This window comes from Bufo gargarizans, unplaced genomic scaffold (genome assembly GCF_014858855.1).
Source record: "Bufo gargarizans isolate SCDJY-AF-19 unplaced genomic scaffold, ASM1485885v1 original_scaffold_2146_pilon, whole genome shotgun sequence".
Classification (NCBI taxonomy): Eukaryota; Metazoa; Chordata; class Amphibia; order Anura; family Bufonidae; genus Bufo; species Bufo gargarizans.
This window is the reverse complement of record NW_025334662.1, coordinates 135,616-160,518: the sequence shown is the minus strand read 5'-3', so window position 1 is coordinate 160,518 and position 24,903 is coordinate 135,616. Positions and strand designations below refer to the sequence as shown.

The 24,903-nt window shown below is 45.6% G+C and overlaps 1 protein-coding gene across 1 annotated transcript; it reads left to right on the top strand.

Moving 5' to 3' along the window:
* Nucleotides 1-202: 202 nt before the first annotated feature.
* Nucleotides 203-24,162, top strand: LOC122924032 (ly6/PLAUR domain-containing protein 3-like). Its single transcript, XM_044274948.1, has 5 exons — nt 203-411; nt 15,802-15,939; nt 16,192-16,362; nt 23,331-23,468; nt 23,659-24,162. The coding sequence occupies exons 1-5, from the start codon at nt 333-335 to the stop codon at nt 24,060-24,062; spliced, it is 930 nt and encodes a 309-aa protein (XP_044130883.1). The 5' UTR covers nt 203-332; the 3' UTR covers nt 24,063-24,162.
* The last annotated feature ends 741 nt before the right edge of the window (nt 24,163-24,903 follow it).

Here is a 24,903-nt window from a genome sequence, read left to right as displayed (position 1 = left end):
TAATTGTTACATAATTATGCAGATTCTGACACTGTACAAAACTCATAAGACAGGCTTTACAGACTCTGCATTACGGCAGGATCAAGTACAGTGACTGAGCGTGTAATCCTAATGACTGGAATAGCAATAGATGATCCGGGAACGTTTGGCTTGTAACATAGAGCAGATGATTACGTGTGGATGGGAGGATCACACCTATGACTTATGGAACGGATCCAAACACGGCTAATAAACAACAAGACACAACTGAAAGGCGGACAACATTTATTATAGCTGGCTGGCTGGAACCAGAATAACTTTCTCAAGAACCACGAGGAGCAGAATCACAGAAGATGGAGAGGATATCTGCTCTGTCATGGAGAGAGTCAGCTCTCATGGTCCTCTGCTTGGTCTCCACACTTGGACTGAAAGGTAAGAGGTCTCCCGATAACAGAATCTGGACACACTGTATCCATTACTGAAATTATGTCTCTAGAGGGAAAATCAAGTCAACAGGGTCTTCTTCTTCTGGTCGTAGAAACATGAGAAACAATCTCCTTGGACCACCAAGGTTCAAAGCTATATCACAAGACAATACTGTATATTGATTATACTATGATCAACGCAGGCGCCGTTAGTGTCATATGATGGATCCGGCAGTTCTGTTATTTTTGTTGCTCTTCTCCTATGACGGAAAAGAGCAGTACAGATGTGAATAAGCCTTTATGTGTTTTCCAAGTTCTTCCACCTGATATGTTTTATATCGAAATATTCCCTTGTCACTCCCTCGAAACATGAGGATTCTTGACGGTAATAATTTTTGGGATTACAAAATTATCTTGTGCAGTAGCAAAATAAATACTTCTGCACACAGTAATGCGCATAATTTGCTGTGTGTAGAAAGTTGTGGGCTCCATCAGTATCTTGATAAAGTTTATGAGTGGCAAACTGGCCACTGAGTGGACACCCAACACCCCCACCGACCCATGATGTCCATATGCCCGAATAGTCTTCATAGAAATCCTCTTTAACATACAGGCAAACTAGGGAGTTACCCAGGATGGCAGCATTACTAATGAGCATATTGTGTCATGCTAGTTCAAAATAGCACATGTTTATAGAAACCAGCTACTTGTGATGGTGAGAAACTGTCTAATAACTAATCACTTTCCATACAGTGCTTGCTGGGAAATTAAGTTTCAGGGCATGCTGGGTTTTATAGCTACGGGAATTGTTGGGAATTGTCATTTCAGGGCATGCTGGTGCAGTGACCCATTGGTTCACCGCTATAAGATAATCCTTTAATAGTCCCACCATGTGGAAATTCAAAGCATTACAGCAGCACAGAAAGTACAAAATCTCCAACATAAGGGCATTACAGGGACAGTAGATTCAAGATTAAAAAACAAACAAAAAAAACAAGGGATATTGATATCGCAGCTGATAGAATTTAGTCTCTGGTTCGAATGATCTCCGCAGAAACCCGTGGGCGATGAGTGAAGTAATTAAAAGGATTAATGTCATGTTACACTGTGGTTACATAGTTACATAGTTACATAATTAATACGGCTGAAAAAAGTCCATCAAGTTCAACCATGGGATAGGTGGGGACGCGAATCCCAGAAGGAAGTGAGACTCAGATTTCTACACATTTTCATAAGCATTAATGTTTTTTACTTTTAAGAATTCATCTAAACCCTTTTTAAACCTGTCCACTGTTCCTGCTGTGACCACGTCCTGAGGTGTCTATTCCACAGATTTACAGCTCTTTTTTCTTCCCCAGTCAGAGGCAGTGCCCCCTTGTCTTTTGAGGGTATTTTACATAGAACTGCTTTTCACCGTATTTTTTGTATGGCACATTTATATATTTGTATAGGTCAATCATGTTCCCCTTAGACATCTTGTCGCAAGACTAAATAAATTAAATTATTTTAATCCTTTTTAATAACTAAGACCCTCCATGCCCATTATCAGTTTAGTTGCTCTTCTCTGTACTCTCTGCAGCTCCAGGGCATCATTTCTATGGACTGGTGCCCAGAACTGAACTGCAGATTCCAGATGAGGCCACACCAATGCTTTGTAAAGTGGTAATATTACATCCCTGCCCCGCGAATCCATGCCTCATATAATGCATGGCAATATCCTGGTGGCCTTAGAAGCAGCTGATTGACATTGTGCTGTTATTCAATCTATGATCTACAAGACACCCAAATCCTTCTCTACAAGTGACTCCCCCAGTGGTACATCCCCAAGTGTTACATGCCAAGTTGATGCCCAATCACTCAGCGTGTTCAAGTCAGCTTGTAGTTTATAAACATCTTCCATAGACTGTACAGTACTACACAGCTTAGTGTCTTCATTATGAAAGTTGGTAAAACATTTACTGTGATGTTAACTATGTACCTTCAGTAGTACAAGTGGTTAAAGTGGCTTATCTGTTGACTATGTATCTCAAAAGGCTGTATATGGGAAGGAAATAGTTAACTGTTAGTCCTCAGTGATAGTCGCCGGGTGTGAGCTGGCCTTACTTCTGCTGCCTAGAGAGATGTTAGCAAGAAGGCTGAGAGAAAATACATGTTGGAGGGTTCCTGGTAAGCAGACAAAGAGAGAGGACCTGTTTAGTGTGTGTTGCTGACAAGTAGGCCAGGACAGAAGCTTGAGTGTAGCTGAAGAAGAATTTGTCCAGGGAGACACCATCCCTGTGTGATTTCAAGCTTCCAGAAAAGCAACTATGATGAAAAAAACAGCTTCTCAGCGAGAGAGGCAAACAGACTTTTTACAGAAGGTTGAGGACCAATTAAAAAGGACAGTGTTTGGACAAAAACAGTAAGGGTAACGCACGCATCTAGGTGTAGACTTTAGTGCACGTGGTCTGGGTTAAATTGTCATCTGATATAGGACTGCACCCTGTATTTGGACATGCCTTTGGTCATATGGGAAGTTTGTTTGCATCTATAGAGACTCAGGGAGAACCATCCACAATACACAGCCTTTGGGAAAAGCCTACTCTTTGATATACCTGAGAACTGTGGTTACTACCTGTTTGCACTGTGATTTCTAGACCCAGTCCTAACCACTTCACTAGAGACCCCAGGGGATAGGCACCATCAGAGGGGAGTCACTAGGCAAATTATCATGCGTTTTCTGGATTATAATAATAAGCAAGATATCCTTTGCGTCTTCCGGGGTCAAAAAAACCCTCTGGAGTTCAGAGGAGCAAAGGTACTCTTGTTTGAGGACTTTTCAGTGGAAGTGGCGCACAAAAGGCCCAAGTTTAGCTTGTGTACCACTTTAAGCCGCAATAAGATCCGGTTCCAGCTGGTCTACCCAGCGACACTTAGGATGTTTCCTCCAGATGGCACTGTCCAAACCTTCACCTCGCCGGAGGCGGTTGTGCAGTCTCTTCAACGCTACTTACCCACGAAAGGATCCTATTCTCAAGCACCAGGGGCCTCTGCAATCTCCCCAATCAAGCCTGGCAGTCCAAGAGGGCCTCAGACATTCACCAGCAAGCACCTCACCGAAGGCTCAAAGAACAGCTGAGAAGAGTCGCCTCAACTCTGTCAATTCTGTGGACGGCTGAACTGACAGTATAGTAATTGCTGACTCTAACCTTCATAAGAGCTTTGGGGGTGGGGGTCACTCTACTCTTTTCCTCAGAAAAAAGAGAAGTCACATTGCCAACTTGGTTAGGAAATTGGTATAATTTATCCTTACGCCACACCATGGTATTGGGGGTTCATGCTCCACGACCCTGGGGTAGGGGGGTTTATTGGCTTATTTTGATTGTTTTTTTTTTTTTTGCTTTTACCTGACATGTGTGGAGCTTCCTATCAGCGGTGCCAGAGAGTGTCCTGGAATGTCAAAGGTCTGCGATCGTCGGCCAAAATATCTATGGTACTTAGACACCTCAAGAGGCTTCGCCCGGACGTGGCACTTCTACAGGAGACTCATCTGTCCAAAGGGGACTTCCCCCGCCTGGACAGGCAATGGGTTGGACATGTATTTGGGGCATCTGCTCAAAACCATAAAGGGGGGACTATTATACTAACTCACAAAAACTTATCCGCTGACCCTGAGGAGGGACAGTGGACACGTATACGGTTTCAGCATAAAGGAGAAAAGTGGAGCATCTACAATATATACGGCCCTAATGGAGAAAACGATGCCTTTTTTCGCTCCTTGGAGGCTAGACTCCTTACAGATGATGTGCAGCACAAGATAGGGGGGGGGGGCGATATGAACTTGATTATGTCCCGCCGGAAGACAGGAATAACCCATCTAACCCACACATGCCAGTCAGACCCAGGGATAAATGCTTACCCTCATTGATTGACTCCACTGAACTGCAGGACGCTTGGCGCATGTCTCATCCGAGTGGCAGGGAATACACACACTTCTCACACACGCACTGTAGCTGGTCACGCATTGATTATCTCCTCACACATGCTTCCCAGCATATTTGGATGAGGACAAGACATTCTGGGATCTCCTGAGAGGGTGGTGGCAGGAGTTTGAAGCAGACAACGCACCTCACAAGGAAGACCTATCCCTTTTTTGGGCTACGGCCAAGGTGGTAACACGGGGGAAATTGATTTCTTATATTTCCTCCATAAAACACAAAGCTCGCCAAAAATATGAGGCAGCAAGTGGTGAATTGTGAGAGGCTTACACCTGCTTCCTCCAAGACCCTACACCAGAGAAAAAGGATAGATAGGTGGCAGCCAAGCATATTTTTGATCCTTGGTTTGAAAGGAGAGAGCGTTTCCATCAGTCCTCCATGGAGGAGAAACTGCTCCGCTTTGGCAATAAGTCAGGTAAACTTCTAGCGAGACTGGCCAAGGGAAGGGGCCCCCTACAAATATACAAACACTTCAGTCAACTGAAGGTACCCTGACATCTGACCCTCGTAAGATTAATTATATTTTCCAGAGGTTCTATGCCACTTTGTATTCAACCAACACGTCCTCGCAGGGTGGCACAGCAATTCTCAATGAAATACCCTTGCCATCAGTCTCTCAGGAAGATTTACTGAGCTGAATAAACCAATTACCGAAGCAGAAATCAAAACAGCTATACGTAATCTACACAACTCAAAGGCCCCTGGCCCTGATGGCTACTCTGGGGAATTCTACAAGATTCTGGTGGACTCCATCACACCAACACTGGAAGAATATTTTAAGGCTATTTTGACCACTGGGAAAATACGGGATGCCTCAAAATTAGCTTACATCAAACTGCTCCCAAAGCCGGGCAAGGATGCACTTGATCCCCAGTCTTATAGATCCATATCCCTGATTGATCAAGATGTAAAGCTGATCTCTAATATAATTGTGAATTGCCTAGCAATGTTTATTCCCTCTTTAATAGGCTCAGCTCAGGTGGGGTTAGTTAAAAAGAGAGCGGCTGTCACTAATATCAGAAAGGTACTTGCGGTCCTGGACAGAACCCATCTAGCCCCTTAACCGGGAGAGCACCCCACAATAGTGGCCATGGACGCCAAAATGGCATCTGACAACGTCAAATGGTCCCAGGTGATGGACAGGATGGGAATCGTGGGAAGTTTTAGATCATTCCTGACAGCTCTATATACTTCCCTGATGGCTCGTGTTCACACACCGGATTTTATATCAACCCGTTTCCCACTAACCAAAGGTACCCAACAAGGTTGCCCCCTTTCACCCCTATTATTTAGCATACTTATAGAGCCCCTAGCCCACTATCTAGAGGCCTCATCTCTATATAAGGGAATAAAGGTGGGTTGCTAGGAAGTCAAGCTCACCTTATTTGCAGACAATGTCCTATTATTTTTTGGTGACCCTCAAAGAGATCTTCTGAGGACTTTACAGTTCATCTATGAATTTTAACTTCCCTCAGGGTACCGCATTAACCCTGGAAAAAGTGAAATTTTAGAACTAGGGAAGCAGATACAGCCCGGTTTTTGGGAAAATCTGGGCACTGGTTTGAAAAGTGCAAAATTCCATATGACATATTTAGGTATAAAGATAGGGAAAACTCCCACTAGTATCTATGCTAGAGATGAGTGAATTTCTAAAAGATTTGTTTCGGCCGGTTCGCTGAATTTTCCGAAAAAGATTCAATTCGATCTGAAAGTCTGTATAGTGGTGTAGAACACTGTGCCTGTATAGTGGTGTAGAGCACTGTGCCTGTATAGTGGTGTAGAACACTGTGCCTGTATAGTGGTGTAGAACACTGTGCCTGTATAGTGGTGTAGAGCACTGTGCCTGTATAGTGGTGTAGAACACTGTGCCTGTATAGTGGTGTAGAGCACTGTGCCTGTATAGTGGTGTAGAACACTGTGCCTGTATAGTGGTGTAGAACACTGTGCCTGTATAGCGGTGTAGAGCACTGTGCCTGTATAGCGGTGTAGAACACTGTGCCTGTATAGCGGTGTAGAACACTGTGCCTGTATAGCGGTGTAGAACACTGTGCCTGTATAGCGGTGTAGAACACTGTGCCTGTATAGCGGTGTAGAACACTGTGCCTGTATAGAGGTGTAGAACACTGTGCCTTGCAGTAACATGCATATGGAGTCTGCTGTGGTAGTGAAATAATACTGTGAGTCCATATGACATGCAGATGACAGGCGTCGCTCTTAGAATCACTGTACACTTCACTTACTTGGGCAGTCACTGGGCCAAAACTGACCAAATAACTTAAGAGTGAACTCAACCTTACAGGTATAAAGAACTGTGCAAAAGCCAAAGATCCTACTGTAGTGTGAAAGAGCGCACTCCTTTTACACCGTCATCAGCTGATTCCATATAGATGTCTACAACCTGTTCTATTAAACGCTTATACAAGTAGAGCCCCCGATAGAGTGGAGAGGGTATCAGCAGTAAGGTTGTGTTGACGTCACTGATTATTTTGCCCTTCCTCTGATCCGTCAGAACAATAACCCCCAAAAAACTGATCCTGTCTGTGGAGCCTCCGCCTTCACTCGGTAAGCATCTGGTCAGTAATCCATCAGTATTGCTAAAGCGGAAAAAAAACAGGAGTGGATCCAAAACAGAGATGACACGTGAATGGAATATTTACATGTCTTCTGTGTTTTGTACCTACTCCTGCTTATGGCTATGAAATTATAAGCCAATTCTGATGGGACCATACAGGCCTTACAGCTGCTACACAGACAGGATCCGTTGTGCGTCTAATTTTTTATTCCTTCTGACAGATCAGATGAAAGGTAAAATAAATTATGTCAACCAGGCCAAAAAGGCAAAATAGTGGCCCGGCTATGCAGTGGGGAGGGTGGGAGAACAGCTTGAGAAGTCCACAGAGTGGCCCTATGACATAGTGTTGATTTAGCAGCAGCATGAGGAGGCCACAGAGTGACCCGGTGACAGCCTGGGGCAGTGGGTGGCAATACCACTACCAGCTGAAAATGGTGGGTGAAAGAAGGAGCATCAGATGTGTGGCAGCATCAGAATAGTAACTGTGGCAGGTAGCCAGAAGAAACCAGTCTCTTTTGTAAATGTGTTGGTGTGACACCATGGATCATCTAGTCTGATGCATTTGTTGGTGGAAATCCTGGCTGATCCACGCCTGATTCATCTTGACAAAGGTCAATCTATCCACATTTTGGGTGGACAGGCGAGTTCTTCCTTGGGGTAACTATGGCCCCCGCAGCCCACCCGCTCTGATGCCCACGCTACTGACTGGGCAGGATAGCTTTTCCAGGGCAAACTAGGCAAGTTGCGGCCACAAATCCAGTTTGAATGCCCAGTAGTCCAGTGGATCTTCTATGTGTGGTGGCAGGGTGCTGTCTGATTATGCCACCACCTGCTGGTTCAGGTCAGGCCAGATTCCCTCTCATGTATTGATGCAGCTCCCAAAACCTCTCAATAATCTTGGTAGTTTCTCCTTTTGGAACAGAACCTGTTGGTGCACATAAACATGAGCTTAATCACAGCATGTACTACTATTATATTCAACACTACTTGCATCATTGTTTGTCTTGCCACCAGGGAACGTCCACCCACCCTGCTATGGGGAGAGGGACTGCAGTGGGGTTAAACTTTTGATCATCAGGCCCTGGTCTTATACTGTTAATTATCCTTCAGTTGTTGGTACAGTACTGTTGTTCCCAGGATTAGGGCGACCATGAGCATGATAATCCTCATCCTTGGGCGTCAGAACTTTCTTGCAGTGAGAAGTGTGTATCCAGTTAGGCTTTCCTTCAACCTTTACTGCTGTATGAGTAGTCAACAGGACTTGGAAAGGACCATCAAATCTGGGATCCAGGCCTTTTCTCACATGTCTTTTTATCACCACCCAGTCTCCTAGTTGCAGACTGTGTGTTCCATCTACTGAATCTGGAAGGGAAGCAAACACTTGTTTATGGCTGTGCTCAAGCCTCTGTGTGAGGGTCCGCATGTAGCTTGTTAGGCTATCATAGTTCATTTGCAACTGTTGTGGAAAATACAATCCTAATCTGGGGGCGCTTCCAAACTGAATCTCAAATGGAAATAATCCGGTCTTTCTGTTTGGAGTGGTCCTGACTGAGTGTAAGGCCAAAGGCAAACACTCTGGCCAAAGCCGCTGAGTTTCCTGCATGGCTTTCTGAATTTTAAATTTGAGCGTGCCATTTAGGCACTCGACGCGGCCGCTGCTTTGGGGATGGTATGCTGTATGGAAAGCTTGTGTGACCCTTAAAGCCTGCATCACTTCCATCATTACTTCTCCTGTAAAGTGGGAACCCCTGTCTGATTCAATAACTTCAAGGACACCATACCTGCACACCAGCTCACTGACCAGCTTCTTTGCTGTGTTCTATGCATTTGCCTTTGCTACTGGGAAGGCTTCTGGCCACCCTGAAAAGAGATCAACACGCACAAGGACAAATTCCTATACTCCTACCTTAGGCAGTTGTATATAGTCTATCTGTAGTCTCTGAAACAGGTAAAGTGGTCGGGGGGGGTGCTTGCTTGGAGGCTTCACCACTTGACCGGGATTGTTCAATGCACAGACCATACATCCTTGTACAAACCGGGCGGCTTTTGTAGAAAATCCAGGAGCAATCCACCCTGCATTAACCACACTTACCATGGCACCTTTTGATAGGTGAGTGGGCCCGTGGGTCTCCTGAGCCATAGCTGGGTATAGAGGGCATGGTAGACAAATTTTGTCCTTGTTTCTCCAAATTCCATGTTCATCAGGTTTGGCCCCTTGTTTTGCCCAAAGTTCTTTTTTCTCTGGAGGGGCTTGTTTGAGCATTCTTTGAAATGTACTTACAGAAATGTCCTCAGGTCTCGAGGCTCTCACAGGGGTGGTGTCAGCATTTAATGGCTGGAGTGCAGCTTGTTTGGCTGCCTTGTCTGCTCGATCATTGCCTTTTGCTTCCACTGTGGTACATCTTGTATGAGCCTTTACCTTAATGATAGCAACCTCCTCTGGTAATAACAGAGAGTCCATAAGTTCAAGTACAGAGTATTTATCTTTAATTAGCTGTCCTGCTAATGTTAGAAAGTCTCTAGCCCACCATATGGGTCCATAGTCATGTGCAATACCAAAAGCATACCTTGAGTCCGTGTAGATGTTCACCTTCTTCCCCTTGGCCAATTTCCACACCTCAGTGAGTGCCTTCGGCTGTGAGGTGGCAGTGGTTCAGCTATCCCTACCTCATGCTGTGTGAGCACTGCATATCCAGTGTGGAACCAGCCATCCTCTCCCGTGAACCTTCTTCCATCTACAAAATACTCAAAATCAGGGCTATCAAGGGGGTTTTCATGGACATCATAAAATCCTGACGTTTCTTATTGCATTAATCGTACACAGTCATGGAGGTCATGTTCCAATATGTCATTTAGGAGGCTGCCTTTACCTCTTATGCCCCCTTCCCCTTACCATCTGTGATTGGTAACAAAATAGCAAGATTCAGAGTAGTACACCTTGTGAAGGAAATGTTAGCGGCATGAGGAGTGCACACTGGAGTCTGAGTTGCCTGGCCATAGAAATATGCTGAGGTTGAACCTGTGTTAATATTCCCTGTATGTCATGAGGTGTTTGTACAGTCACACAATTTCAGAGGCTTTTTCTATTATTGCATGCACTGCCGCTACCACCCTGACACTGGAGGGGGCGCCTCTGGTGACAGGATCTAATATGGCTGAAAAGAACGCAACTGGATGCTGGCGGTCATCATTTTTCTGAGTCAGCACAGCTGTGATGTAACCCTGCATTTGTGAGCAGAACAACTGGAATTCCTTGTCATATTTTGGAATACCCAGGGCTGGGGCCGAGGTTATGCACAGCTTCAATGTATGGAAATTATTCACTGCCTCTTCTGTCAGGTGAAATGGGTCAGATGACAGACAATCATACAGAGGCTGCATTAACATGGAGGCATGTCTAATCCAGGGGCGACAGTATGACACCAGCCCAAAAACACCCTTAGGCTTTGTGCTCCTTTGGGCACTTGTATCCTTTCTTTCTGGGGTTAGGTGGCGAGCTCCATGGGAGAGGCAGTGTCCTAGAAACGCAATCTTGTCTTTACAAAACTGCAGCGTCTGCTTTAAGGCTTTACACCCGTTCTGATGTAGGAGAATTAAAAGAGATATAGTCGCCTCACAGCAAGTCTCATTGTCTTCAGCACACAGGAGCAAGTCATCCACATGTGTGACAGGAGCACTGAGCCGGCGGTGCCCAGTCTGTAAGGACATATTGCAGAGCCTGTGTATACATGGTCGGGGAGTTCTGAGCTCCCTGAGGCAGGACGGTCCAAGTATACTGGTTACCCGTAAATGTAAAGGTAAACAGATACTGACAGTCAGGATGCAGCGGGACACTAAAGAAAGCATTTGCCAGATCCATCACTGTGAAACACGTAGCGGTGGATGGAACTTGTGACAGTAAGGTATGTGGATTTGGCACTATTGGAGTTTGTACCGTAAAACTGTCACCTTGTTAACTTCTGTAAGATCATGAACCATCCTGTAACTGGCAGGCTGTCCCTTAACTGTTTTTTTCTGTATTGGGAACAGCGGGGTATTAGCGGAAGATGCCGTTTTTATCAATACACCGGCCTGGAGAAAAGCATCAATTTGACTGGCCACTGCTATCTCCTGGGCATGACTGAGGGGGTACTGCTTCACTCGAGGGGGACGACATCCTGGCTTAACATGCACAGTGACCGGAGACACAGGGAGTTTTCCTATGTCCCAGAGCTTGCAAAACATCAGTCCCTAAAAGAGGTTCTGGCAGGTTTTCTTTAACTAACAATTGGGTAACAATCGTATTGTTTTTATCTTTAGTTTAACTGGCTCAGATTCACAGACAAAAACTGTTTCTCCTGTGAATCCCACAGCCGATACATAACAAGGGGGTTAACTGATGTGGCTGCAAGAAACTCCGGTGTACTACTGCTTTGGCTGCCCCCATGTCAACCAGGAATGGTACTGTCTTTCTGGTTCTAAGTATACAACAATCTACCTTGCACAACTTCTCCTCTCCATCCCTGAGTTTCAACCTCAGAAGCTACTTTTATCCATATTTTAACCACTTCTTCACATCCATGATCCTTTATCCAACCACAATGTGTCCTACTGAATCTTTCCCAGGCTAGCTTCCTCTGAGCTTTCTCCCTAAATCAGGGTGCCACCATACTAGTACTCCTAGAGTTAAGATTCCCATACTTCATCCCTGCCTTCTCCAACATTCTTCAGACCCTCCTTACCTCCTCTTTCCTTCACCTTCAGGTATTCTAAAATTATTCCCCATTGCTCTTCACACTATACCAGAGCAACTATAGAAAGTAACAAAATTTAGACGTCTGTTTCCACTCAATTTCCTCAGAGCTTCCCCACTATATCACCTAGTGTACTCTGTTACTGAGATTTCCCTTTCTATAATGTTCTGCAATTTTCCAAACACAGTAAAGAACAAACAAGACGTATACCGTGACTCCTAAAGCCAGACCAAAAACATCCCACTCAAAGTTACTCATGATCAGAGACTAAACCCAACAATCATAGGTATTTTCAACTTCCAAGGTTCTTTATCAATATGGACTCGACTGTAAAAGGACTTTATACGTATGTTCCTTCAACAATCCCTCAAACCAGACAACCGGTCAGGGAGGCACAGATACAATGTAAGATAAAGTCTCTTACCTTGCAGCACTGTCTTTTATATCTGTCCGTCCGGATTAGCCAAGTTGTCTGGAGATCAATGAAGTGTTCTTTAGTCGAGCCCCACGTGAGGCCCCACCCTTTATGATTGTCGGGGTGCTAATTGAAGTTTTCTTTATGAGCGCTTGGAGATCTGACACAGACACACTGCTGAATCAAATTCTCTCTAGCATACATTTTTAAAACACTGCAGATCACCAAAGGGGTGGAAAGCAAAACGAATGATTTGATTGGTTATTCATAAAATTCACAAAGTCATCCCTCTGCCAAATGGTGACATTTTGGCTGTCACTACCCAAGTAAGTGAGCATGCATCGGGTCATTTGTGCAAGTGACTCGGAGGGACTCCCTGCCTCCATCTCCACTGCATACTGCCACGGTGTGTCTGGGTCATCTGCCTCGTCTTCCTCATCTGCCTCTTGCTCCTCCAGCTGCTCCTCCTCTCCTGTCACCTGTGTAGAAAAACCACCCATTTTGCTACACATTGCTTGTGCTCCAATGTCCTCCTTCTCCTCCTCCAGTTCAGCCCCCACAGGGCTTATGTGGCCGTGAGATCTAGGTGCCACGTCTTCAGTCCCCTTACAGCCAGATATACCAGCATCTGTTCCAGGATACGAAACAGTGGAATGACGTTGTTCATTCCGTAGTCCTGGCGACTGACAAATGACATGGCCTCCTCAAAGGTTCTTAGCAAACGGCAGGTGTCACGCATGAACTGCCACTGGCTGACATTAAAGTTACACAGGGGAGTACACCTGTTCGCTTGGATCATCAGGAAATCGTTTATCGCCTTTCTCTGTTCGTATAGTAGGTCCAACATATGGATGGTGGAATTCCAACGGTTGGAAACGTTGCACATCAGCCTATGTTGGGGATGCCGTTCTGCCGCTGCAGCTCAAGGATGGTGTGCTTTGCTGTGGCTGAAGTGCATGCAGAGTTTCCTGGCCATTTTTAGGATGGGTGGAAGGATGGGTGGAACCGCTTGACAACCATATTAAACACAGCCCTCCTTGATGCAGCCCGACACCATGTTCTTTCCGTTGTCGGTCACCATGGGTCCAATTTGAGTTGTCGCGGAGAAAGCAAGGATTCGATTTTTTTATGAAGGACACGGAGCAGTTTCTCTCGTGTGTGACTCAGTTCGCCCAGGAAAACGAGGTACAGAACAGCGTGACACTGCCGTGCCCTGCACATGTGATATGCTGGAGGGGCACTGTGACTTGTCCCTGCAGTGGAGGCTGAGGACACGGTGGAGGATGAGGAGGCAGAGGCGGACATTGTCAAAGAACGTGGAGGCGGAAGTGGCGTCACCTGACCAAGTTGCTGGTGTGGCTGTGCAGGAACCATATTCACCCAGTGGGCCGTAAAGGACATGTATTGTCCCTGACGGTAGTTACAGCTCCACATGTCGGCGCTGCCGTGGCAGACACTGACAGACTCAAGGACTGGATCACCTTCTGTTCTACATGTGTGTGCAGGGCTGGTACTGCCTTTTTTGCAAAGGAATGACGGCTTGGGACTCTCCACCTTGGCTCGGAACAAGCCATCAGTTCTCTGAAAGGTGCAGAGTCCACCACTTGGAAAGGGAAGGACTGCAGCATCAGCAACTTGGACAGGAGCACATTCAGCTTCTGCACCGTTGGATGAGTTCACGCATACTGCTGTCTCTTGGCAATCGCTTCGGTGATCGATTGCTGCCGGAATGACTGACGAGGAGTAGGAGGGCGAGGAGCAGGAGCATCAGGACCAGCAGACGATTGGAAGGACAGACAGCTCCCTTCGGCTGATGTGGTGGAGCCTTGACTGCCTGAAATCGGGTGCGTGCCACTGAGTGATGCAGCGGTTGCTACGGCAGGCTGGACCACCACATCAGAGCCACGGTTCTCCCAGGTGGCTTTATGTAGACGCTGCATATATTGACGCAGGGCCGTGGTGCCATTATTGGCACCCTGGCCACGCTTCACCTTTTGCCCACAGATTCGGCAAATGGCTGTGTTCACCTCCTCTGGCGGCTTAACAAAAAACTGCTACATCGCAGAGTAGGTGATTTTACCCCCAACAATACGCACTGACTGACTGCTACTGGCGCTGCCTCCGTGAACCCCTGCACTGCTACTTTCCGGGCAGGGAGGCTGCTGCGAAGAGGAGGGTTTACCCCAGGCATGTTTAACTCCCGACCTCCCACTGCTGCCACCCTGCTGACTACCGGCCACGCTAGCGACTTGATGGCTTTGCCGCTGCCTCACGTGCAAGCTGCCACCCTCTTCTCACGATGATGATGAAGCCCCTTCATCATCTTTGAGAGAAGAGGATGGCAGCTTGCGCGTGAGGCAGCGGTGGATCCATCAAGTTGGTAGCATGGCCGGGAGTCAGCAGGGTGATATCTTAATTCACATTAAGAGATCTTGCTTGCCCAGGTCGGTGAAACTCTTAGTGATATTGCGGGAAACTATTGCTACCTGGAAGGAAATTAGAAAGCGTTTCCAACTTTTTTGATCTCCAAATACATGCCCTTCTGGGGTCATCCAGATCCAGAAGTATTTCCCCCACACACACACACACCCTCCGCTCATACCGCCCAAACCCCTAGCCCCCCACTTCACTTTTCCAGCAACGCCTTCTTGTCGAGATCGCCTGGCAGCCTGCCCCAAATGTCAGACACCATTCTACAGACATGCAGCATGGCTTCTGGACCTGTCCGCTTATAGGCATGTTCTGGAAACAGATATTGTTTGTAAAAACCCTTTGGGGGGTTACACTGGAACACGACCCTTTAATTCTATTATTCCAATCTATAACCACAAACTACTTACAACCCCCAGGGTTGTGTCGAAAGATACCCTGATGTATCCTGAAGGAAAGGCTCTCCCCTGCGACTTCTTTATTCGCTCAGCTACATCATTCGCTAAGCCTTGACCGCCTAACCACCATACGGTGCAAGGAAGCTCTAACAGCGCAATTCTTCCTAGCCCTTCATAGTAGAGGTATTAACAGCGGGGGGATCCAGTCCCTGATGGAACCCTTTCCATGTACTGAATGGTACCTGACAGAGGCACCCCTTAGCCCACCAGGTATGACACCCCACAACTGAAGGATAGATGTGCTTCTCTATGAGATGGACCTCCTCCACATGTCGAGATTTGATATTTGTATTTTGTATCAATACTTTTTTTATCCTTACTGTCATTAATTTGACACTTAATTGCTTTTGCGTACAACTGTCTTTCTGTAGTGCCCATTTCTTTATGTGAGAAAAAAATATATAAAACTTGACAAAAAGTAAAACAGTCCCTCATATGGGTATGTGAATAAAAAAGTAAAAAAAAAAAAAGGCTCTTGTAAATCAAGAAGGATGTGCCATGCAAGGGTTACTGCTATGTATAGGCTTCCTATGTAACATGTTATATTGAGTTACCTCTGAATGCGCGTCCTCTAGTGGGCCTTTGTGGTACTGCAGTGTTTAGCATTTAACCCTTTCTATCTGCAGTATTTATGGCTGCTGAATTTTTGGTGATTTTATTTGTCGATACTCAGTGACGATCAATGAGGTCTGACTCTCATCTTGCTTTGTGCCTGTGACAATCTGCTTTACTGTATGATGTGTCCAGTATGTCTACCGATGTCCGAATATGTCCACCCACTCATCATTCCCTCTCCTCCATTCACTCTACAGATGTGACGTCTCAGTCCCTTGAGTGTTACTCTTGCACGGACCACGGCGACGGGGGCTGCCTCCCTGAAAATGCTGTCAGCGTCACCTGCTCCTCAGGTTATAATGTTTGCCTTGAGGCCATCAGCGCCATAAGAACAAGTAGGTATAATCCCCGATTCAGCACCAGAGTCACTTCCAGACGCAGAGGATGAAGGACCTAACAGCAAAGACAAAAATGTGGCTCCTTTCAGAGGCTGCTTGACACCAATTCGCTCCAGTCCCACTTTCCTCCACCTGAAAGGACTAAGAAGCCCAATTTTTCTGGCCCCCAGCTCCAGTCGGACCTTTGACCCCTCTCTTTTTAACAGTGCGGACCCTCATATTCATAGTTATTTTTGTCTTGTTCCACAGGCCATGATGACTACATTGTTCTGAAGAAAGGCTGCAGTTACGGCGACACCGAGACACTGGACAAAACCATCTCCTTCTACGGGTTCTCCATCGTTATTCAGTTGAATCAGTGCAACAGCAGCTTGTGCAACAGTGAGATGGACCTGAAAGACTATCAGCTGGCCACAGACGGTAAGTACCATGATCATCAGGTATGTGTGGTTCTAGTGCCATGTCGGACCTGCATGAGAGCCCTGCCTCCATCATGTCTCTAGAATGTCACAACTCCACGAGCTGCTCCCACAGTTTCGTTGTCCACCATCCAGACACAGATGACCCCTTCATTACACCCCTGTCTCTCCCCGAAACACTTCCAGGAGCTTAGCAGAAGGAAATTTGGTCATGGCGCCCATTACGTGTGCTGCCTCTATCCCCATCGTTTGCAGTGATGTCGTGAACGAGAAGCCTGGAATTTTCTATTGGGGCCCCCCCCCCCCACCTCCAGCTTTTCTATTGTAATAAAATATTGGACCGACATAAATGTAAAACTGATGCATAAAATGTATTTGTTATTCCATTTTGTCCCCGTATCTTCATTTACGGGTCTCCACATCACCATTTACTTGCAGTGGATGTAACCTAAGTATCCATCTTATAACCATGACTGGAAATGCACAATGAAGGTTCCTAATGATTGACAGGAAGCAGAGGTCTTGAAACTTGAAAATGTAAGACCTGTGCCATTTTTTATTTGCCAAAACCAGAAAGCTTGAGATCTTCGACATGGATTTTTCAGGTGTAAAATCAGTAGTGTATGAATGTACCAGCAAGTCACCTTTTACCAAACCTTCTGCATATACTGCATAAAAAAAAAAAGGCTGCGGCACGGAATCCATGCAGAAATTGACCTGCAGTGTGGATTCTTAATCTGCAGCAGGCAAATTTTGCATTTTACCATAGATTTCACCCTTAGCACTGCATAGGGTATCCTCAACTAAATCTGAATAAAACACACAGATTTTGCAGAGACTTCACCACAAATTCTACACTCTCCTCCAGTTTCCAATACTTCCTTGGCTGCTCGGTCACCAGATTTACCACCAGTCCACCATTTATGGGACCAGCTGGGACGCCGGCTTCAGCAACCTACGAGTGTGCAGGATCTACAGGCCCAGCTGTAATATCTGTGGGCAAATGTGTCACAGGATACCATACAGAACCTGTATGCCTCCATGCCCAACCGTATCTGATCTTGTATCCAAGCTAGATGCCATATCTCATCTTGTATTCAGGCTAGAGGCCATATCTCATCTTTTCTCCCAGCTGGAGGCTGCATCTCATGTTGTATCCAGACGTGAGGCGGTATCTCATCTTGTATTCACTCTAGAGGTCATATCATCTTGTCTCCAGGCTGGAGGCCGTATTTCATATGGTATCCAGGCTAGAGGCCGTATCTCATCTTGCATCCAGGCTAGAGGCTGTATCTCATCTTGTATCCAGGCTAGAGGGTGTATCTCGTCTAGTATCCAGGCTAGAGGCCGTATCTTATCTTGTATCCAGGCTAGAGGGTGTATCTCTTCTAGTATCCAAGCTAGAGGCCATATCTCCTCTTTGAATCACACTAGGGGCCATATGTAATCTGATATCCAGGCTGAAGGCTGTATCTCATCTAGTATCCAGGCTAGAGGCTGTATCTCATCTTGTATCCAAGCTAGAGGCTGTATCTCATCTTGTATTTAGGCTAGAGGCCATATCTCATCTTGTAATCAGACTAGGGGCTGTATCTAATCTTGTATCCAAGCTAGAGGCCATATCTCATCTTTTATCCAGGCTGGAGGCCGTATCTCATCTAGTATCCAGGCTAGAGTCTGTATCTCATCTTGTATCCAAGCTAGAGGCTGTATCTCATCTTATATCCAGGCTAGAGGCTGTATCCCATCTTGTATACAGGCTAGAGGCTGGTCTCATCTTGTATGCATGCTAGAGGCCGTATCTAATCTGGTATCCAGAATAAAGTCTGTATCTCATCTTCTATCCAAGCTAGAGTCTGTATCTAATCTTGTATCCATGCTTGAGGCCATATCTCATCTTATATCCAGGCTGGAGGCTGTATCTCATCTTGTATCCAGGCTAGAGGCCATATGTCATCTTGCATCTAGGCTAGAGGCTGTATCTCATCTTGGATTCAGACTACAGGCCGTATGTAATCTTATATCCAGGCTAGAGGCTGTATCTCATCTTGTATGCAGGCTAGAGTCCGTATCTCATCTGGTATCCAAGCTAGAGGCTGTATCTCATCTTGTATCCAGGCAAGAGGCCTTATCTCATCTAGTATCCAGGCTAGAAGCTGTATCTCATCTTGTATGCAGGCTAGAGTCTGTATCTCGTCTAGTATCCAAGCTAGAGGCTGTATCTCATCTTTGATTCAGACTACAGGCTGTATCTCAGTTTCTATACAGGCTAAAGGCCGTATCTGATCTTGTAATCAGACTAGCGGCTGTATCTAATCTTGTATCCAGGCTAGAGGCCATATGTCATCTTGTATCTAGGCTAGAGGCTGCATCTCATCTTAGATTCAGACTAGAGGCCGTATGTAATCTTATATCCAGGCTAGAGGCTGTATCTTATCTTGTATCTAGGCTAGAGGCTGTATCTCATCTTGTATGCAGGCTAGAGTCCGTATCTCATCTGGTATCCAAGCTAGAGGCTGTATCTCATCTTGTATCCAGGCTAGAGTCCGTATCTCATCTTATATCCAAGCTAGAGGCTGTATCTCAGTTTCTATACAGGCTAGAGGCCATATCTCATCTTGTAATTAGACTAGGGGCTGTATCTCATCTTGTATCCAGGCTGGAGGCCAGTAGCCTATCTTGTATCCAGGCTAGAGTCTGTATTTCATCTTGTATCCAAGCTAGAGGCTGTATCTAATCTTGTATCCAGGCTAGAGGCCATATCTCACATTGTATCCAGGCTGGAGGCCGTAGCCCATCTTGTATCCAGGCTAGAGTCTGTATCTCATCTTGTATCCAAGCTAGAGGCTGTATCTAATCTTGTATCCAGGCTAGAGGCCGTATCTCATCTTGTAATCAGACTAGCGGATGTGTCTAATCTTGTATCCAGGCTAGAGGCCATATCTCATCTTGTATCCAGGCTGGAGGCCGTAGCCATCTGGTATCCAGGCTAGAGTCTGCATCTCATCTTGTGTCCAAGCTATAGGCTGTATCTCATCTTGTATCCAGGCTAGAGGCCATATCCCATCTAGTATCCAGGCTAGAGGCTGTATCTCATCTTGTATGCAGGCTAGAGGCTGTATCTCATCTTGTATCCAGGCAAGAGGCCTTATCTCATCTAGTATCCAGGCTAGAAGCTGTATCTCATCTTGTATGCAGGCTAGAGTCTGTATCTCGTCTAGTATCCAAGCTAGAGGCTGTATCTCATCTTTGATTCAGACTAGAGGCTGTATCTCAGTTTCTATACAGGCTAGAGGCCGTATCTTATCTTGTAATCAGACTAGCGGCTGTATCTAATCTTGTATCCAGGCTAGAGGCCATATGTCATCTTGTATCTAGGCTAGAGGCTGTATCTCATCTTAGATTCAGACTAGAGGCCGTATATAATCTTTTATCCAGGCTAGAGGCTGTATCTCATCTTGTATGCAGGCTAGAGTCCGTATCTCATCTGGTATCCAAGCTAGAGGCTGTATATCATATTGTATCCAGGCTAGAGTCCGTATCTCATCTTGTATCCAAGCTAGAGGCTGTATCTCAGTTTCTATACAGGCTAGAGGCCATATCTCATCTTGTAATTAGACTAGGGGCTGTATCTCATCTTGTATCCAGGCTGGAGGCCGTAGCCTATCTTGTATCCAGGCTAGAGTCTGTATTTCATCTTGTATCCAAGCTAGAGGCTGTATCTAATCTTGTATCCAGGCTAGAGGCCATATCTCACATTGTATCCAGGCTGGAGGCCGTAGCCCATCTTGTATCCAGGCTAGAGTCTGTATATCATCTTGTATCCAAGCTAGAGGCTGTATCTAATCTTGTATCCAGGCTAGAGGCCGTATCTCATCTTGTAATCAGACTAGCGGATGTGTCTAATCTTGTATCCAGGCTAGAGGCCATATCTCATCTTGTATCCAGGCTGGAGGCCGTAGCCCATCTGGTATCCAGGCTAGAGTCTGCATCTCATCTTGTGTCCAAGCTATAGGCTGTATCTCATCTTGTATCCAGGCTAGAGGCCATATCCCATCTTGTATCCAGGCTAGAGGCTGTATCTCATCTTGTATGCAGGCTAGAGTCCGTATCTCATCTGGTATCCAAGCTAGAGGCTGTATCTCATCTTGTATCCAGGCTAGAGGCCTTATCTCATCTAGTATCCAGGCTAGAAGCTGTATCTCATCTTGTATGCAGGCTAGAGTCTGTATCTCGTCTAGTATCCAAGCTAGAGGCTGTATATCATCTTTGATTCAGACTAGAGGCTGTATCTCAGTTTCTATACAGGCTAGAGGCCGTATCTTATCTTGTAATCAGACTAGCGGCTGTATCTAATCTTGTATCCAGGCTAGAGGCCATATCTCATCTTATATCCAGGCTGGAGGCTGTATCTCATCTTGCATCCAGGCTAGAGGCCATATGTCATCTTGCATCTAGGCTAGAGGCTGTATCTCATCTTAGATTCAGACTAGAGGCCGTATGTAATCTTATATCCAGGCTAGAGGCTGTATCTTATCTTGTATCCAGGCTAGAGGCTGTATCTCATCTTGTATGCAGGCTAGAGTCCGTATCTCATCTGGTATCCAAGCTAGAGGCTGTATATCATATTGTATCCAGGCTAGAGTCCGTATCTCATCTTGTATCCAAGCTAGAGGCTGTATCTCAGTTTCTATACAGGCTGGAGGCCATATCTAATCTTGTAATTAGACTAGGGGCTGTATCTCATCTTGTATCCAGGCTGGAGGCCGTAGCCTATCTTGTATCCAGGCTAGAGTTTGTATTTCATCTTGTATCCAGGCTAGAGGCCATATCTCATCTTGTATCCAGGCTAGAGGCCGTATCTCATCTTGTAATCAGACTAGCGGATGTGTCTAATCTTGTATCACGGCTAGAGGCCATATCTCATCTTGTATCCAGGCTGGAGGCCGTAGCCCATCTGGTATCCAGGCTAGAGTCTGCATCTCATCTTGTGTCCAAGCTAGAGGCTGTATCTCATCTTGTATCCAGGCTAGAGGCCATATCCCATCTTGTATCCAGGCTAGAGGCTGTATCTCATCTTTATGCAGGCTAGAGGCATATCTCAACTGGTATCCAGGCTAGAGTCTGTATATCATTTTGTATCCAAGCTAGAGTCCGTTTCTCATCTTGTATCCAGGTTAGAAGCCATATATCATCTTATATCCATGCTGGAGGCCGTATCCCATCTTGTAACCAGGCTAGAGGTTGTATCTCATCTTGTATCCAGGCTACAGGCTGTGCTCATCTTGTATCCAGGCTAGAAGCTGTATCTCATCACCTATACAGGCTACAAGCTGTATCTCATCTAGTATCCAGGCTAGAGGTTGTATCTCATCTAGTATCTCATCTTGTATGCAGGCTAGAGGCCGTATCTCATCTGGTATCCAGGCTACAGTCCGTATTTCACCTTGTATCCAAGCTAGAGTCCATATCTCATCTTGTATCCAAGCTAGAGGTGCCCAACAGGGTCCTATTGTAACACCCAAGAGTTGTGTTACTACACGCCTCTACCCCGCTACTATCTTCTAAGAGCCTTTATATTGTCAATTGATATGATTTTGCTCATGTCTTCAGAAATGTGCATCTAAAACCATGTTAAACAACTGTTCATGTAATTTACCTGGTTACCAGTAGGTGGCAGCAACACGTTGGCAAGGCACAAGTCCCAGTTTAGTGTATCTTAGCTGGAATGGTTTATTCCAGCTTGGCTCCCCCTCTGTGGAGAGAGTGGGCTGTTCGTACTTCCTGCAGCATGGGTGGAGAAGAAAGTTAGATTTAGTGTAGCCCACCCCCTTCTAGGGGTAGGGGGTGTGTGTGAGGAGTTCCTCTGCATAGGGAAGACAGCAAGGACCTTGTCTCAGCTGAGACTTGGTTATATTCCCAGTCTGAGCACCTTCAGCATCAGCTGGATGAAGAAAGCAGAAAGTACGACCTCCAGAGTTCCAGGAAGAAAGCATCCCCTGAGAAATCATCTGTGAGTTAAGTCCAGAGACCTAGGAGAAGTCAATTCCTCCTCAGCTAGTCTGTCCCCACAAACCAGAGGCTACCAGAAAAGTGCAGAAGATTAATTCCTGCCACAATTACAGAGCTACCAAGCAGACGACTCATACTGCAAGCTCCCCACATTTAAAGCAGAAGTATTTATTCCTGCCAATCATTGCCAAAACCTGCTGGGGCCAGAGACCAAAGCTGTATACTGCTTGGATGAAAGTTACCGTCAGTAAAGCAACGTTTGAACTTCATCTAAAGGTCTGGACATCATTTCTTATGCAAAATTCCTCTATTACTCCTACTATCACTACACTCAAACTTATTACAAGTAAGCCAGGAGCCAGGAGTTCAGCCGTACCCAGGTAGGAGACACCGTGACACAATTATCACCACCCTATAGAGACATTATATAGGCCACTCTGGCATTTCTAATCTGGGACGTGCATTATAACACGTTGGAAGGGCCCTAGGGTAGTTCCCTGCGCACGCTGCAATTGGCGTCACGACAAATACAGAATATTATCCACCCGTACCTGGCCGCTGCACTATGGCCTCCTTCCAGTTGTACAGTTTTCCCAACTAATCTTCTCCTTTCCTTTAATATTGGAGTCTCTTCCATTTATCATCATTACAGTCACACATAGGAAGTCTCATTCTTTGTTGTTGTGAGTGTAATATAGATTGTCCAAACTATAGTCCCGTAAACATCCACATAATGCTGCCATATAATGCTAATATAGTACCAAATAATACACAGTATCCAAAATAATACTCCACCATAATCCTACATTTCCTGTGTTGCTGTGGAGCTGCTCCCTGAGCCAGTAGATACTTTAATGGCCGCCCTTGTATAGAAGGCCGCACTCCTCAGTAAACCACTTAAATCCTGCATTTGGCCCATCGTGCATTATACTGATATTATGTGTTTGTCCTCTACAGGTAACGTAACTCATGTTCCTAATGAAGAGCAATGCTACAGCTGTATCGGAAAGGATGAATGCTCCCCAAATGCTCCTGTCATCTCCTGCTACGACACCTACAGTCACTGCTTCGATGGGAATGTCACAATATCCATCGGTAAATACCTGTGCACCATGTAATAAGTATAACCGTATCATCTGGGACACTGTAGTCCTATAGAGAGGGAGATCCCCGGTGTGGGGGGGGGGAGACAACTTGTTGCCAATGTTTTTGAAGTCAGTTTTACAGTTTAGGTTGACCTTACCTGTATTACCTAACAAAAAATTCTGTCTCTCATCTCATCCAGATAATGACACAACCCTCATTCCAGTCAAGAGCTGCACCCTGAGATACCGCTGTGCGGTGCAAACACTGACCCACGGCAGTGCATCATTTGAGATAAAAGGAGCCTGCTGCTCAGGACAGCTCTGCAACCGAGACCTCTCTAACAAAACCCAGCTTGGAGACATACCTTTTCTAATATTCATTAATGAAAATCATGAAGAACCAACCACCACTGCTCTACCAAATCCATGGGTAAACCCTATAGATATGCAGCCAACCACACAGGGTACCATCCCGAGAGATGCTCCAAACAGCACTGCCGCTTCTCGTTCCAGTAATCACCCACAAGAGAGCCAAACAAACAACACGGCCTATGGACTGGTCTTCTCGCCTTGGCTTATTTTCATCCTAAGTTGTCTTTCGTGATCATTTCGTTCCATCTTCTATTTTGGACTTTTGTACATTCAGCATTTTTACTTATTGGACAATGCACTGGAAAATTAAAAATGTAGCCTTCTTGTCTTAACTTCTAAGATCTCTTCACACTTTGATGTCCCTTGTACCATCACCCTCTGATCCTTCTGTTATCAGTACTCAGGGGAATTTACTGGTGCCCATCAAGGAGGCTGACTTTCAGGCAATGCACAATGGGATAAAAGTACACAAAATGAGCTCATCAGCCAAAACAGAGACTCCATAAGACTCCCATAGGGAGAAGCTACAGATGTTTCTGGATCCTTGCCTTTTGTCAGTGCAGAGAAGTGTACTTGTTGGCTTGAGATGCCTTAGAACCACTATTCCCTCATCCCCCATAAGCTGCGCCTACGACACCTCATTCAGAGCAAATAACGCCAAAACAGATGTCTACAGATCGCTCTGGTTTGACTGACATAAACTAATTTACATACTTATTGTACTGAAATACATGTAATATTCAAATGACTGTCTATGAGCAAATGACCCTTAAGTCCTCATAGAAAGTCCTTATAGATAGTCCTCATAGATGGTCCTCATAGATGGTCCTCATAGATAGTCCTCATAGATGGTCCTCATAGATGGTCCTCATAGATGGTCCTCATAGATGGTCCTCATAGATAGAAAAGTAACTTAACCAATCCACCTTGAGATTTAACAGTTTGTATGAGACTTGCCTATAAGGTAACACTGCTGGTTCCATCAACCTAAAGTTATACCAAATTGCCCAAAAAGTTGGCCAGACAGTTGAATTTTAGACATTTTTCTTTCTGAACCTATAGTTTCTTCAAAA

Coding starts and splice junctions, on each gene's coding strand:
- LOC122924032 (XM_044274948.1), top strand. CDS start 333: ATGGAGAGGATATCTGCTCTGTCATGGAGAGAGTCAGCTCTCATGGTC. Junction 412..15,801: donor CTCCACACTTGGACTGAAAG/GTAAGAGGTCTC, acceptor TTCACTCTACAG/ATGTGACGTCTCAGTCCCTT. Junction 23,469..23,658: donor GAATGTCACAATATCCATCG/GTAAATACCTGT, acceptor CATCTCATCCAG/ATAATGACACAACCCTCATT.